At 40.6% G+C, this 17,352-nt stretch overlaps 1 protein-coding gene and 1 long non-coding RNA gene across 5 annotated transcripts; both read left to right on the top strand.

The window, feature by feature from the left end:
- The first annotated feature begins 7,397 nt into the window (after positions 1-7,397).
- Positions 7,398-9,642, top strand: LOC311498946. The gene is made up of 3 exons (XR_014699436.1): positions 7,398-8,438; positions 9,041-9,253; positions 9,575-9,642. It is a non-coding gene; the product is annotated as an uncharacterized lncRNA (long non-coding RNA).
- A 5-nt stretch (positions 9,643-9,647) lies between these two features.
- On the top strand, positions 9,648-15,384 carry LOC311498929 (G2/M phase-specific E3 ubiquitin-protein ligase-like). 4 transcript variants are annotated; one of them, XM_084559723.1, is made up of 7 exons: positions 9,648-9,710; positions 10,147-10,658; positions 12,694-12,842; positions 12,980-13,161; positions 13,292-13,464; positions 14,245-14,459; positions 14,617-15,384. In XM_084559723.1, the coding sequence occupies exons 2-7, from the start codon at positions 10,264-10,266 to the stop codon at positions 14,871-14,873; spliced, it is 1,371 nt and encodes a 456-aa protein (XP_084415849.1). In that variant the 5' UTR covers positions 9,648-9,710; positions 10,147-10,263; the 3' UTR covers positions 14,874-15,384. The 4 variants fall into 4 exon arrangements, 3 of the variants coding, with proteins under 3 accessions (XP_084415849.1, XP_084415848.1, XP_084415850.1); XM_084559722.1 differs by having other exon boundaries at positions 9,656-10,658; XM_084559724.1 differs by lacking the exons at positions 9,648-9,710; positions 10,147-10,658 and having other exon boundaries at positions 12,605-12,842.
- Positions 15,385-17,352: the final 1,968 nt, after the last annotated feature.

Genomic DNA, 17,352 nt, shown 5'->3' with positions numbered 1-17,352 from the left:
CTTTTTGATCAAGCTTATAGTTAGGGCTGGACTAAACCATCCCTTAGTTATGCTGCTATAGGCCTAGGCTGCTGGGGGACGATGCACTAAACACATGTCCTCCTTCTTTCTTCTCTCTCCTCTCGTGCATCCTCCACTTTCTTTTCTCTGGCACAGAGCTCTTGCCCTCTAATTTCCTATCTACTACTAGTCATGCAATTCTGTGCTATTAGTATGTAGAATGTTTACTGCTGTGTGTCCCCCCCCCCCCCCCCCCTCTTCTTGTGAGTATCTCTGGCCTGGAGTTGTGCGTTTCCTGTAGAGCTCCATACTACATCTGTTGTCGTGGTCTCATCAGCCTGCCCAGTCTTCATGGAATCCTGCAGTTATCCACTCCTACCTGAATGAACAATTCTCCAACCTGCCTATGATTCCTCTTACATTTTCGAACTGTCATGTAACATCATCAGTTTGTATCATAAGATTCCACATGTACGCTTTAGTCAGATATGTGTATCTATGACAGATGTATGTTTATCTTGCTGTTCTCTTCTCTCTTTCTTCTGTCTGTACCCGGCTGGCCTTAGGCAGATGGTTTATTTAGTGCTGATGTTACGGGTCCCAGGGTAAGTGACCACAATAACAAATAGTTGTTTTTTTGTCTTTCTTTGGTTCGATGCCGTTTGGAAAACACAGTAACAGAGTCAGAAACTTAAGACATGAACCACCAGCTTCTCTTCCTGATTTCCGTCTCTTTATTTAATTTATGAAAAAACACGAGATGCAGCAATGAACTCATTCCCTAGTGTAACCATGTTCAATGTCCATCTTTGGTTCTGACTAAATATCTCAGTATATTTGTCTGTCTTCATCTTCACCAAAATAAACTTAACTTTACAAAAAAAATAAACAATCTCTTTGCTCAGAGGTATCTTCTATAACACAGTGCAATCAGATCCACAGTGCTGATCACGTTTCAGCATTTACCTTTGACTCTAAACATACTGCTCAATTAGTGACAATACATCACTCATAACCATACTACAGCTTTAAGATGGTTCCAATACTTTAAATGTCTTTCCAGAACAAAAACATAAAACATACTACATGTAGTGAATTCTGCTTAACTCATAATACCTGTCATCTAAACTCTAATTAAGCGGATTTCGGTTGTGAACGTGCTCACCTGTAACTCCACAAAATCAGAAATAACTCCTTCAATACAGATTATGTATACACCTTGTAAACAACTCACATTTAATAAACAGTATCAACTATTCTAAATATGTCAGGGTACTTTACCAAATGAAATAAATATGTCAAACAGAGACAAGTTTAGCATCCGAAGTTAATCACGCTGTACTCAATCACATCACACACTCGTTAACAGGAAGCTATCGCCATTTTCCTAAAGTTCGCTATTTGCGATTCTAAACATGTGTTTCAAGCACAGCCTGAGACAGCTGGGGGCCTTAGATGTAACCTATGTTTATGTGTATCCAGTGAATTGTGGGAAAAAGGAAGTGCCGAAAAATGGCGTGTGCAAGAGGGTGACATTACAACTCCGCAGGTGAAGCCAGGCAGTTAAAAACAGTGTCTAGATAGGCTCAGGGCTACAGCAGCATAAGTTGTTAAGGCCGCTGTTTTTGTCATCCGAATAAAGTTCGTTTGTGACCGGCATTCCACTTAAGTCCTCCTTCTTCTCAAGAGGTGCCCAGACATTAGCGTGTTACCAGCTAACCTACAAGGCACGAGAAGATAAATAGAGGCCGGTGTGCTCCCAACTGCGGTTCGAAGCCGACTAGACTAGTTCAGGTAACAGTGGGGGCTTGTCCAGGATTCCCTCTGAAGAAGTTTTCGGTGGGCAAAGAGAGGGAGTGGCTGCGCGTAAAGTTAACGCCGGGAAAAGCCCAAATGCAGGGACTAACCCATTTCTGATGGATATAACGGAGACTGTTCGAGCAAATATGGACTTTGTAAATCACACTTACGGAAGATACGCCGGTGAGCGGAATAGCACTAACCCGTTTGTGACCGACATGGAGCTTATGGCAGACACGAGTGACGCGATGGAGCATGCTCGGACACTGCGATGCAGGGGTGCACGGCCGCTCACCCCGCCACCCCCAGCAACCACCAACCCATTCATAGCATCAGTTAAGCAACAAAGGGCAACAAGTGGTGAGTACAGAAGTTTTCAACAGGACTGTGACTGCACTAGGAGCAGTGTGGGTGCGGGATGAGACGAAGTGTAACTCAAAATACGGCGCTGGACGCCGGTGGCCAATTAATTAACCCTTTCACCCCCGTGAACTGTGACTGTGGTATTACCACGAGCCCAGCTGTCGTGACCCATACATTATTTCCCCAGCGGGCTGTGTCACTCTCCAACCCACGTATGTTTCAGTCTGTGGAGGATACTGAAACCAGGCCATTTTGATGGTTCAGGCTCTTGGAAAGACTTTCTTAATCAGTTTGAAAACTGTGTCAGGGCTAACCACTGGTCAGAGAAAACCAAGGCTGTTCAGCTAAGATGTAGCCTGACTGCTGCAGCTGGCGCCACTGTCCATAAAACCCCCAGATCTGCCAGATGGAGCTACCAGCGGATCACTGATGAAATGGAAGCTGGCCATGGACTATGATCACAGAACGCAGCAGCTATTAGCACTGAACTGAGGCAGCGAGTGAGGGTGCCGGGTGAAACTCTTCACAGCCTGAGAGACGACATCTATTAAAAGGTCTCTATTGTGTATGCTGATTGTACAAAGCGGGAGCAGGATGCCATCAGCGTGGAGATTTTCATCAATGCCATAGCCGATGCTTATGTGGTGCAAAAGCTGTTGGAGGAGCAACCACGCACCCTGGCCAAGGCCTATGAAATAGCCCACAGATATGAGACAACTAGAAGAGCCGCTAGAGCAGTCACACAGCTTATGCAACCAGGCAGCTACGGTACGTGAAAGTGCTCATGTGATGGTGTGTGGGGAGCCAGAGCAGGTAGCTGTTGGACCAGACAACGAGCCAGAGGGGGCACCACAACCCTGCCTACAGTGGCAGCCCAAGAAAGGCAAACATGTGAATATGGACTGGGAGAAAGTTGTCTGCCACAACTGCAGTGGTATTGGACATTTAGAGAGCCTGCCCTTCCCTTCGTCAACCTAAGCAACATACCCCAAATGCCAGTTTGACTCCAGTACAAGCTCCAGGTACAGTAGTCACCTGCACCACAGACCAAGAGGAGGAGATGAGTATCCCAATACTGATATATGGAGTAGAAATGTCTGCTCTGCTAGACTCTGGTGCTCGGAGAAATGTGCTGCCTCGTCACCTTTTTGAATCCATACCCACTGAATCCAGACCCCCAATACAGCCATCTCTTGCACAGGTCTTCCAGGGCATCTGGTTTGACGGTTCTGGGTGAAGTTAATCTCCCTGTGCAGTAGGGATGGGCGATATGGACTAAAAATTTGATCCCGATAATTTCTGGTATTTATTACGGTAACGATAAAAATGACAATAAATAAACACCAATTCAGCCTGATCTTTTTGACTATAATGCATTGGCAAGTTTATCAGAGTCGTTGTTTTTTTTACCGGATGAAGTCGACGCTGCTTCTGCATCCTTGCGCATTTTCTGGCTTTCTTCATATTCTGTTTTGTGCTTGTGTTTGAGGTGGTGGAACAAATTAGTGGTGTTACTGTCCTTTTTATGCACTATTTGTTTGCAAACTTTGCATGTTGTAATTTGCTGCTCCGCATCAGACTTTTTAAAACCAAACCAGTTTCAGATAATGGAGGTGGAGCCTCGTTTAGGAACCATCAGAGTCTTCAACCCTGGTGCTACTGCTGTCACCCTGAAAAGAGGGGCTGTAGCCAGGGTTCTGCAACCAGCAAGGGTGTTGGAGAAGGTGGAACCCCAGCCGCCAGGAGCCCCTGCAATGCTTGTAGCTATTAACCCTGTCTCTGCTTCTGTGCCTAATCATCTGCTGACCCTATATGCTGAGAGCTGTGCTAACCTCACGGAGCATGATTGTGCTGGACTGGCCCATCTGCTACAGTCCTATGGTGATGTTTTCTCCACGGGGTCCTCTGATCTAGGACACACTAACCTTGTGCAGCATGACATCCTGACAACCCCGGGTTCCCCTGTGAAACAGCCACCACGCAGAATGTCCAGAGAGAAACGGGTAGCAGCGGACCAGTAAGTGCAGCACAGTCTGGAAGCAGGGCTAGCTCAACCCAGCAACAGCAGCTGGGCTGCACCCATCGTGATGGTGACAAACAAAGATGGGAACCCACTAGGGATGCACGATAACTTTTTTAAAAAACCAATACCAATAACCGACAACTTTCTGCTTCCAAAGGCAGTGGCTGGATGTGCAGGTATGGGGCTCCACACAGCCTACACAGTGACCAAGGCACCAACTTTGAATCAGCAGTTTTCCAAGGAACGTGAGAAATGCTAGGAATTGAAAAGACACGAACCACTCCATTTCACCCGCAGTCTGATGGACAAGTGGAGCGTTTTAATGCCACCTTACAGGAAATCTTGGCTTCTACTGCAGAGTGGTGCCACTGGGACTGGGACTTGATGATCCCATATGCAGTTATGGCATATCGGGCAACCAAACACAGCTCCATAGGTCTGACATCAAACATGATGCTCTTTGGACGGGAAATAACAGAGCCAATTGACTTGGTCACTGGCTTGCCACCTGGTGCTGACAATGTAGACACCATTCCACACTATGTTCTACAGCTCAGGGAACGGCTGGAGCTTTCCCACCAACTGGCTAGAGAAGCCCTGGGAAAGTCCATTGAACGTGCCAAAAGACAATATGATAAAAATATTCGCCAAGCTCGATATCATGTTGGAGACGCAGTGTGGTACCTTGTTAAAGGCACTAAAAGAGTGAAAAACAAAGTACGGCAATTTCTGCCTTCCTACGAGGGCCCATATTTTGTTGTAGGTCTACTGGATGACTTGATCTACAGAATTAAAAAGGGCCCGAGGTCAAAGGCCAAAGTAGTGCATCATGACAAGCCCAAGCCATACTACTCTCACACCCAGCTGGACAACGCATGGGTCTTCCAAGATGCAGATGCCTGGAAACCGGTGGAGGTGCTTCCTCCCCCTCTCCAGATCTTGACTCTACATCTTTGGATACTGGTCCCCTCAACCTGTGGGACACACCTTCAGCTGTTGAGGATACTGCCACAGCTCCCCGGAGCCCCCACCTTCACTCCTCATCACCAGCTACAGCCAGTAACCAGCCACCAGACAGCCTTGCTCAATCTCAGCTGGATGAGATTTGGGAGCCAGGCCATTGTCCTTCAGATTTGAACCCCCTTCGGAGGTCCTGAAGGGTCCGCAGATCACCGGACCTGTTTGGTGACTGGGTCAGTTACTAAACACAAGAAAAGAAGACCTTTAACCTGAGCCAGGGTGTAGGCGGATCGCTGCCCTCCTCAGAGAGAGAAAAGAAAAAAAAAAAAAAAAAGAGTTCCAGAATTGTAACCTGACAAATTGTAACAGGATGTTAATGTTCTGAGATAAATATGATTGGGTGCTAAAAAGGCCTGTTGCCAGTGAGCAACCTTGACACTAATAAGCTGTTTACCACCTTGTGATGAGGAATAATGCAAGTAGCTTAACATTGGTTAACACGGACGTGCACAAGTACAGCCCGTTTGCCCTTAGTAACTGAGCTGCCCCTCTGGAGAGAGTGCCTTTTTTTTTTTTTTTGCTGATGTGTCTGCATCAATACAATGAGCCCATTATTGGTAAAGTGTTAAAAATCTAAATAAATCGGCATATAATTCAAACTTTTTTTTCTGTAACCAAAAAAAAGGTTTATTTTGACAACGTCAGCAATTCCCCCTGCCCCTCGTCATGTGACTTTCTGACACACTGAACACTGCAGGTGGGTGTACGATAGCGAAAGTTTGGCAGCCAGGTGAGTTTTAGAAGTTATGGAGATTACAAATGCTCTCTGAATAATACAAAAAAGTCTCCACTCCACCTTGCCTCGAATAATGTGCAGTTCTTAACGTTTGTCTCACATCACGCAGCATTGCCTTTTATTAACGTTAGCATATATCGAGCTACCGGGAAACATGGTAGTGGTTTTTCACTTGGTCCCATCCCAATCCCATGACAGAATGAAAACAATGAATCTGCTCCATTGGATGTGATGTGATATAGTATATCCAATGTTGGGGAGTCGTGAACTACATGTAGGCTAGTTCAACTACTAGCTTAAATACATTTTGCAGTTGTTTCAAAACTGACGAGACAACAGGCCCCTTTCCTATTTCAATTTTTAGATATTTTTATATTATTTATGTATGAACTGTGAGGAAAGAAATTGCACTTACAGTTTAATTGCAATGAACGGGCCATTTCTTTTGCTATAATTTTATATCATATGTTCACTGTCACTTTTTCAGTAGTATGAACATTTTATTCTAAGTGGCTTTAGTTAACCAAACTATATTTATCCCTAGAGTAGCTTTGCTGTAGTTTAACTTCTTCCAGTAATAAAGTAATGGTAGTTTGGAAAGCTATTCTTTCAAAGTAGCTTCACCAACACTGTTTTTACTTTTTAATCATGCATTACATATTGCTTAAAGTCAATATGCTACGTGAATTGGTTAATGTAGGCATACTAAACACATACTTTATATATACATTTACATATATATATATAGAGAGAGAGACTCACTAATGTTAATTTTGTGTGCTTAAGTATGCTTTCACAACAGAGATGGATTAAGAAGAAAGACCTCAAGAAGGCAGCTAAAAGAAATACATCATTGCAGAGCTGGGTAAAAACTGCCAGCAGGCCAGCTGCAGGAGGTGAAGCATTTTGATAATGATAAGACACCATCCTATATAATTTATTTATTGTAAAATAGGCCTATCTTATCAGAAGCATTTTCTGTAAGTTACAAACACTGCACTTTACAGTATACAGTGTGCTATGCATAGTATTGTGAATGTATAAATATGTTCTGTAGGGGGCTAACCCTGAAAGCACCTGTCCATGAGAGCATTTGAGAGCCTAGTGATCAAGTAAAATAGCTGTAGTGAAATATGGGATGGTAAGGCCAGAAAACAGGTTCACAAAGGCTTTATAATATATTGTGATTGTTCTTTATACAAGTAGGCAACATGCTTTTATATTCTTTATATTCTCCAGTGTAATTCCTGGGCTTCACCAGAATCATTGAATGTATCCACATTATATGGGAATTCAACTGACTGCAACAGAGGTTTCAGTTGTCAGTGCATTTTTTATCAGTGAAAAGTATAGTATACTATATAGGTTACTTAATTCAGATTGTAATCATTTTATTTAAGATCAGGCCCAACCACAAGGCTCCAGACCTGAGAGTGAGGGAAGGCGTGCAGTATGAGGGGCCGTACAAGCCATAATTCATTCTTTCACTCTCACATACATACATTCTCCTTACACATATATACATTCTCCTTACACATACATATATTTTCACTCACACATACATACATTCTCCTTACACATACATATATTTTCACTCACTCACACACATACATTCTCCTTACACATACATATATTTTCACTCTCACATACATACATTCTCCTCACACATACATATATTTTCACTCTCACATACATACATTCTCCTTACACATGCATACATTCTCCTTTCACATAGATATATTTTCACTCTCACACATATACACATACATTCTCCTTACACATACATATATTTTCACTCGCACATATATATATATGTTCACTCTCATATTTATACATTTTCATACTAGAAGTAATATATGTATGTAAAACGAAAATGTATGTATGTGTGAGTGAGAATATATGTATGTGTGAGTGAGAATATATGTATGTGAAAGGAGAATGTATGTATGTGTGAGTGAAAGTATAGTGGAAACGGAAGGAGTATAGTGGAAACGGAAGGCAACATTCATTGTCTACATACTCCGGTACAGTAGGTGGCGGTATACACCTAATAATGGTTGCAACCCGCCATAAAACCGAAGGAAGAGGAAGAAGAATCCCTCTGTGATTGGCTGAGAAGCTCAAGCAGAGCCATGCAGGTCAGGTCCGTCAGGTCACGATCAGCATGGAGGGGGGAGATCATGGGGGAGATGAGACGCGGGCATTTCAGCAAGCTATTGGGGTACTAAGGAATATTTTGTCTTCTCCTGAAACCATCCCATCCTTGTCCTCGTCCCTTGAGCGGCAGAGGACAGGCTCAGCTGCACCTAACGTTACTCATAGCGCGGTGGAAAGTGAGATGCGAGAACTTTTCAGACCAGGCAACTACCAAGTTCCTTTAGCAGACCAAGCAGCAGCTAATGTGACACAAGGCCAAACTGGAGGACTGCGGCGGCCGTCATTGCGATATCAGACTCAGCAACACTTTGGCAACTGGAACACCCGGTCAAGGAAACGGTGAGAACAACCTAACGTTAAACTAACATTAAATCCTAAACGTACTCCTGCTAATGTAGCAACACACTTTGGCAACACAGTCAAAGCTGGTTAGTTTAAGAAAATGTCCGCTAACTGTTAGCTGTCAGGCTCATTTGATCCATGTTCAACTCAGTTCGAGCAGTGACAAACCTAACTATTTCAAAGCATTTTTTTTAAATTGCCAACACAGTGGAGTTTTAGATCGCTAACGTTTTTAGCACAAGTCAAAGAGATTGTAAATAGCAAAAATTAAATGACACATTTTAGTTTGTGGTTAACTGGCGCTAATGCTGCTGGTTCAAGCAGGTAACGTTAGAGGATATCTTTCAGCAATAAGTCAATGCCATTTTTTTAAAAGAGCTGTGATATATACATCATATATCAATATAAATTTCATTTATATATTTTATTTTAATATAAAATATTTTATGAACTTGAGAAAATGAAAAATGTACTTATAATGAACAGCTGTGGTAGGATTCTAAAAAATAGCCTACAACCTAACATTTGCCATGTTTTAAGGGTTGATGAGCACAGAATGCATTTAAGATGAATACATATATTTCTGCTTTGTTTTGTAGGGCCAAAACACAATATCACGATACTTTCAACAAAGACGTCATCCTTCTTCCGAGGCCATCAAGCAGTCTTGTTGTCAAACATCGCACAAAGCAACAGTTACACGAACAAGGACATATATTGAATGGATTTGAATTCCAGAAATCCTGGGACCAGAGGACTGTCACTGAACAAATACGGGATGCCTTTGGAGAAAAACTCTCTGCTGATGTGAGGTAAGCACTTTTTATTTATGTCAAGTATAAATTAAAAGGATATCTCAAGCAGTGAAAATCACATGTAATTAGATTATGTAAACAACAGATCAAACCTGAACTATTAAGCCAGTTATTTAGTACATTTCATTTTTTTTTTTGGCATTGCTTACATTCCTCATTTATTTTTCTGACTGCTGGTTTTCTGCTGTGTCCATCTTCAAAGATGAAATGGAACACAGGCTGTCAGTGCATCAGTTTTCAATGTGTCTTGTGCATCCAAAAAAGTTTTTTGGACCCTTTTTTTTTTAACCTTTTGCATTTTTACCCACTGTTTTTCAGCCTTGAGTTTCTGATGGCATGTGGCAACAGATTGATTTCACCCAAACTGCGTGCTGGACAAGAACTGGATGCAAATCTCATACATAAAGTCTATAAATCTAAAGCCCTATACATCAGACCATCAAAGCCAATTTTGGTATGTTGTATCACATTTGAACTGACTTGCAGAGCATTGTAATAATAATAACCATAATAACAACTATAATTGGTGCATAAACATGAATGAATGAAGATTAATGTTGTTATCTTGGTTGTTCTTAAAGTTTCAGTTCAGCTTTGTAGCTATGAGTGTTGAAAAACTATATACATTTTCTATAGACTAGTGCAGAGTTGGAATGCCTGTTTTTAAAATGTTAAATCTAAGCACAGAAATGGAATAAATTGACAGCTGCTTAATTGGACTAACCGAGAGCTAAAATTAGGAGAGGATACTGGTACTCTATGGGCACTTTTAAAGCGTGAACAGCAAAAGTAATTCTTAGAATTGTAATCATAAATCTTGGTCTTTCCAGGTACTGTTCCATTTACAGTTGAAAATGAATATATCTGACAATCTGTTATGTCTTTCCAAGGATGATAATACAGGCTATAGCAGTGAGGAAAACACTGGTTCAGCAAGGCAGCTGCGCTCCTCATCTCTAACACGAGATAGACACTCATTTGAATCTTCAGACAGTTTTACCAGCCAAATGACTGCCTCCCCACCAACCTGTACCTCTGCAGTCACTCAAACTCCTGCCTTGACACACCAAAGCAGTATCTCAACCAACCACACCAGCACTTCAGCAAGCAGTTCTTCGAGTCAATTGCCAGTGTGCTCACAGGAAAGCTGCCCTTCTTCCAGTCAGCCTTCTACCTCATCGTTTGGAGGAACAACTTTAGCTGATCCAACTGTGGTCCTGACTTGCCAAAACAGCTCAAGCTCACCTTACCAGAGCAGCACTCCAGCAAGTCTTTGTTCTGTGTTACCCTCTACTGCAACAAACTATGATAACTACCTTTCAGTAACGGCTGCACTGTCTGACATGTCTTCTGATGATGAGGAATTGAACCAGGCTATACTAGCAAGCCTACAGAGTGAAAGGTTAGTACAAAAAAATGCAAATGTGTTATGGTAGCCACTTTCAAAGACAGTTTTGTTGCATTATTAGTGAATTCAGGTGCCATACCTGCTATGTTTATATGCATATGTGTATATTGGCCCTTCACAGCACTGGTATGTAAAAGTTAAATGATGAGGCTGGCAATTTTCTATATTTTTTATTTTTGTCAACAAATGTTGTGCAGAGCAACAATTTACAAATTTCTACTTAGAAGAACGGTACCTGTATCCAAAGCCTGATATATCTTATTCTTCTGTGCTGTTCAGCTCAGTTGTTGTCCAAAAACTATTTTAAAAAACTTCAATAAGCCACACAACTGCACTTTGTCCCTGGAGATAACAGTTACTTTTGTTTGTTTGTTTGTTTGTTTGTTAAGAATCACTCCAAAGACTAACAACAGTGATAAGGTTGTTACTATCAGGAGAGAGGTTACTTTAATGGCAGGTGCCACGGCATGCTTGGAACACAGTTTACAAAACGTAGCTTATTGTGCTACATATCACAACCTCTTGACTTTGTATTATACTAAATGCTTACTAATATACTTTATACTTGACAGTTATGTTCTGATGTTCAAAATTGTCAATGACCATGAAAAATACACACATGATGCTGCATTCTTAACAAGTATATACTATAACTTATATTTGTCTTGTTAGGGTTCAAGCAGCGAAGCTGCTAGAAGCCTATTGTGTTTGTATGTTTTCTTATTATTATTAGGGTTCCAGCAGCGTAGCTGCTGGAAACCTATTGTTATTCATGGTTTTCTTATTATTATTATTATTCCTAATCTTCCGCCATGGGAGTCTATGGCAGCTCATAGAACCGTATGGTAAAAAGTTGCGAAATTTTGCACATAGCTTAAGGGCAGTCTCAATATTACTTTGACTGAGTTACATGTAAGCACTAAGCACGGTCTAGCGCCACCAACTGGTCAAAGTTTGAAGTACATTTGTGAATGTAACTTTTGAACCGTATGTCCGATTTTTGAAAACAAGGTCTCGTTGGAAACCTTGGATCATCGCGATTCCAACGCACCCTATGACGTCATAATGCGTCATGATAGATTTTTCGCAATTTACGATTTTGTTGAAAAACGAAACTAAATTGTCAGCGGTCACAAATTTGTCCGATTCTCACAGAAATTGGCACAGACCGTCTACGGGCCAATGCGCACAAACCTTACTATCAAGCGTCCTCAGCTTCGAAACCGTTTGGCCGCAACAGCCAATCAAAATTGGCGGCGAAGGCGGCGTTTTCCATTGGAGCTCATATCTCGGCAACGCTTTGGTGCAATGAAACCAAATTTGGTAGCATGCTTCCAGACACTGTCCCAGGTGCACGAAACAAATCTGGTGTCATGTGGCCACTAGGGGGCGCTATAATTAGCAAAACATTGGTTTTGCTCATATCTCTTGATGCGTTTTTATTTGAAATGAAATTGTGATATCCACAGATACTGTGGGTTGCCCCAGTGACAGTTCATGCCAACTTTTCCTGTTAGCCAATCGCAGTTGGCGGCAAAGCCGCCAAACAGGAAGTTTTCTTATATCTCGGTGACGCTTTGACTTCCGAGGACCAAACTTAGTCACACGCTTTGAGACTCCCTTAGAAGTGCGCAATATAAATTTGGTGTCATTCGGCCACTAGGGGGCGATGTAATTAGCAAAACTGCGTTTTACCTCATAACTTTTAACCCGTATGCCTGATATTCGAAAACATGGTACTGTTGTACTCCTTGCATCATGCCGATGCTATCAGTACTATTGCAGCTCTATCCGAAACGTCCTGCTTGAACCCTACATTGCTGCTTGCAGCTATATTTTATCTTGTATCTTGTTTCAGAAGGACCATAGGACATTCGGTGCCAGCAAGCGATATTTTGCAAGGTCTTGCAACAAAAATAAACTATCAGAGGAAATGCAAGTTTAACATTAACCGATCCACAGTCCTGGATGGAGCCATCAGAGGTTTTAAACGAGGGACCTATGATCCATGTCACAGTATTTCTGTCAGGTTTTCTGATGATATGGGAGTACCAGAAGAGGCTGTGGACTTAGGTGGACCAAGAAGAGAATTTCTAAGACTGTTAATGGAAGCTTTGCCCCTATCTCCAATGTTTGAGGGAGAAGGTGGCAAAATGAACTTGGCCTTTGACAGTACTGGTATGTATTAATAGTAATCTCATAATAATTTTATTATTATTTTTATATCACTACATTTTATATGATCGTACAGGTATTTTGTCAAGTCTTTGTACACATGAACTGTCAAATGAATTATTTTATTTTATTTTCTCTAGCCATGAGAGAGGACAGGTACTTCATTGCAGGCAGGGCCATTGCAGTAAGCTTTGTACACGGGGGTCCACCTGCAAGCTTTCTGTCCCCAACTCTCTTCTCTTGCCTTGTTGATGGTCCAGAATTGGCTAAGCCAGTTTTGGAAGATGTTGTAGATAGTGACCTGCGTGAAAAAATTAAAAGGGTAATTTTTCTTCTGAGTTTTAGAATATGTTGTGGTCTATGTGCATCTGTATCAACACTAGTGACTCGTGTAGAGGGGAAGATGTTTAATTACAGCCCTTTCAAATTGTGTTTGTTGTATCTATTGGAAGGTCACAGAATGTACATCATTTGAAGATCTGCTAGCAAAAACAGAGCCACTTGAGGATTACTTGGCCAATGCTGGCTGCCTGAGGCCACTGCGAAGGTTGGAAGACAAGAATCTGCTTGTAGATGACATCCTGATGTTCCAAGTGATACACAGAGTGCGTGGTCCTTTTGAGAGGTAAACTTGTATCCAGCTTTTTTGCCTCTACAATAAAGAACTGAAACCCATGAAGACTGCCTTGTGTTAAGGGTTTTCTTAAGGCCATTCCTGTTTAAGTGTGTAGTGTGCTAGTCCATGCCCACCCTCCACATGAATTGGCCAAGTCCAAAAATTGAAAACACATTTGTGTATCAGTAATTAGTTTTTTCTTCTTTCCTCTCCCATTAATCATCTCGGCACACACCACATTTATCTGCTGACCCTTTGGAGGGGCCCCACCCCTAGGTTGGGAACCACTGGACTAAACTAGCTAACTAATAAAGTAGTGTAAACTAGCTCCACCTCCAGCAGCTACAACAGTAACATGCTGCTCTAACACTGATGCTTCACTATTAATAATCTAATGATGTCATATAATGATATATCAGTCAGATGAACCGAAACACTACTTTTATTGCAATACTTTAACTACATCAGGCTCATAATACTAACTAACTTACTTACTACTGTAGTAGGATTTGGAGTGTTTTTACAATAAGTAAAGGTCTTAGTAGTAGTTCTTCAACCACTGGTTACCAAGTACCCTGAAAAATATGAATTTGACATACATACTTTACTGTTGTAACTAACCTGAAGTACAAGATATTTGCATATTTTAATAGGATTTAAATTCCTATATTTATAATTATATGTTTTTTCTTTGATTCATTCATCTGCTACATGTGAAGAAAACTTTTTTTGTTAAAACTGAAGTCGCCAACCAAAACACTTTAAAAAGAAAGTGTGATTTTTACTCAGATTTCGGGATGGACTGAGGACACTTGGTGTGCTGGACAAAATCCAAGCTCACCAGGAGAGTTTTCGCCCCCTTCTATGCTGGTCTCCTACAACCCTCACAGCTGACCTGGTTGACAGCCTCTTCACCATCCGCCTATCTCCCGTTGGCAGCAACAGAAGGCGTGCTGAAGAAGTTGTTGTTACTTTCTGGAGAGACTACCTAACAGATGCAGAAGGTTAATGTAGAAATGATATGTTTCTTGTCTTACTTAAATTAATAATGCACTGCATCTTGTCACTGTATATCACTTAAGAGTAGGCCTAGTGATGCATGCTATGTTTTTTTTTGTTCTGTTTATTTTAATCTAATTTCCAATGTATTGCTTTCTCTAGATCAAGAGGGAACGCACAAGCTGGGGACAATTCTCGCCTTTGCCACCGGTGCCAATACTGTTCCACCAATTGGCTTCTCCCCACAACCTTCAGTGGAATTTCTTCACAAAGAGCACAACACGGGTACCATTTCTAAACTGCCCATTGCAAACACCTGCATCAATTGCTTGAAGTTACCACTGCACACCTCTTACAAAGACTTTCAGGAAAACATGGACTTTGCATTGGGCAATACCCATGGTTTTGGCATAGCTTAATTCATGTATTCAGTATTCTGTCAAGGTCAAGTTCACACTCAAGTCAGCAATCAATTCCAAAACAATTCCTGACAGATGTTGTTGGTGTGGATATCATTCCACATTGTTTTGTTTGAAAAATACATATTGTTGCATCTTTGTTAAAACAATAAGGTGCTAACATTTTCTTTAGTAGGCTACAGTTCAGATTTTCAGAAAGTTCAGTGAAAGCAAAAGCAGACTTGTAATGAGAAACTTATTGTGATGTAATTTTAAATTGTTGTGGAACTTGACTCTGTAGTTTAGGTAGGAACTGAATGTAATTTACTGTTGCTTGTTTTTATTGATAAGTAAACAATGTTGTTCACCGGTCCCCACCTGTTTTTGATCAGTAGTGTACTGATTTCATACTTTTCATTTTCTTCACTTTGTAGTTCAGTAACTTTACATTTATATGGGATCTGAGGGTAAGTCATAGGTGGAACAGGTTATCTTTGGCATACTTGTACAAAAACAAAGGCAAGTTCTATTGTAAATGTATGATTTGTAATGATTTTCTCCTAGCACCACAATCAGGCCCTGATTTACACATGTAAGCATGTAATGGAAAGGTATTCTAAGACTTAATTAATTTTTTTTTTTAATTATTAATAATTAATTAAATGTGCGGATGGTGTACACTCTTCTGAATTGTCAGATATAGTTAACAATTGAGTCTTGTGTTTTTGTTTTTGTTTAAATCAAGAGTCAAGTTGCTGTTTTAACATACACAACTTAAAGTGTGTTTTTTCAGTGGGTGATGAGTGTATGTGTAATGTGTAAATATTTTTTGTGCTGCTTTTGTGTTGCTTCTTATGCCCCTTGTCTCACAGATTCCACTGATGCTGTATTAATGTTGATTTTAGGCATTCTATTCAGCAAAGGATGACATGTTAAAATAAGTAACAGTTCAGTCAATTTATTGAGTTCTCCAGAGCCAAAAGCTTCAATAAAATGTGGTTTCACATTAGTTTCATAATGTTTGGGTAACAATTTCTTTGAACATTTCAAGAAACATGTCTGTAAAATGTAAACAGAGGTTTGAGCTCAGAATTACACAGATAAAGGTATTAACATCCCATACACAGAAATGAAATAAATGGCAACAATGAACTTTAAAATATGCCAATATTTTTAGGTGTAATGCTGTACTATCACAAATATCGGTAGTGTGTTATGCATTACACAACCACAGGAAGTAAATATCCTGTGTGGACCTTTTCTATTTATGTTCACGTGCTCTTCCTTTTCAAATCAGAAATATCTGTTGAGGGGTTTTGTTTCCTTTAATGAACTCAATATGATTTTAGGAATGCCTCTCTTGAAGAAAATGCACAAGGTTGCAAAACAAATCAATACCATGATTTCCATCATCTTCAAATGGATCAAAAGTCTGCTGAACTGCATCCATTGTTGTGTTACTGATGGAAATGTTAATTGATGGAACAACAACATTATTTGTCGATAACTCAGAGAGTGATCTGTTGGCATCAATACCAAAGCCACTGTATATGTCACAAATACCATTCATACTTGGGTTATGTATTCCTGCATTGGAGACTATGCCCCTTTGCCACAACTGGAGAGGAGTTAGCCCCCCTTGTGTTGAAAGACCATGGTTATTCCACTGGTTCTGAAATTCAGAGGCAGCTCTCTGAATTCGTGGCAAATAAATATAATGAAGACAAAATAAATGTAACTCATTAAGTGAATCTAAAACATCATGCTCCTCCATAAAGTTGAAAAGATTAACAAAATTAAATGACACTACTCGATTTAGCTCTGCCCATAATCTCTCAATTCTTTGATTATGCACTGATCTGCCAGTAATAATACTACGTCTGTTCAGTCCTCTCCTGTAAAGCATGAAACGGGCAACACCAGTGTTTTCCATTCCGTGATCGGATCTAACCCTAGACGGTATTCCAAAGTTCTGAACACCAGCAATGAATAGAGACAAAACACTAGAGGCTCTGTTGTTGTCTAGACAAGCAAGGTAGATGATGGTTCGACTGAAACCATCCACACAGCCATGAAATACCATCCTCCACCTCACAAGTTTGTGGTTTCCGTCGATGTGCCTAAGAGAAATTAAAATCATAGTCAATTGTGTGGGAAAAACAGTGATGTAAGAAGTATTCAGATCCTTTACTCAAGTAAAAGTACAAATACAGCAATGTAAAAATACTCAATTATAAGTAAAAGTCTTACATTAAATATCTTATTTAAGTAAAAGTATATAAGTATTGTGAGCTTGCTGTAGTTAAAGTATTGCAAAGAAGTGTTTGGTTCTTTTGATTAATATATTATTATCAGAGGTGGGTAGAGTAGCCAGAAATTGTACTCAAGTATGAGTATTGTCACTTTAGAACAATATTAGTCAAGTAAAAGTAAAAAGTAGTCATCCAGATAATTACTGAAAAAACTACTAAAGTACTGAGTAACTGTTGAGTAACGTATG

Source organism: Chelon labrosus, assembly GCF_963514085.1.
Source record: "Chelon labrosus genome assembly, chromosome: 14".
Taxonomy (NCBI): domain Eukaryota; kingdom Metazoa; phylum Chordata; class Actinopteri; order Mugiliformes; family Mugilidae; genus Chelon; species Chelon labrosus.
The sequence above is the reverse complement of the archived record's forward strand: the minus strand, read 5'-3'. Positions and strand labels throughout refer to the sequence as shown.

Excerpts from the sequence above, each read along its gene's own strand:
- LOC311498929 (XM_084559722.1), top strand. The coding sequence starts at position 10,111 with ATGAATATATCTGACAATCTGTTATGTCTTTCCAAGGATGATAATACA. Across the intron at positions 13,162-13,291 it reads TGCGTGAAAAAATTAAAAGG|GTCACAGAATGTACATCATT; the intron begins GTAATTTTTCTT and ends ATCTATTGGAAG. Across the intron at positions 14,460-14,616 it reads CTACCTAACAGATGCAGAAG|ATCAAGAGGGAACGCACAAG; the intron begins GTTAATGTAGAA and ends TGCTTTCTCTAG.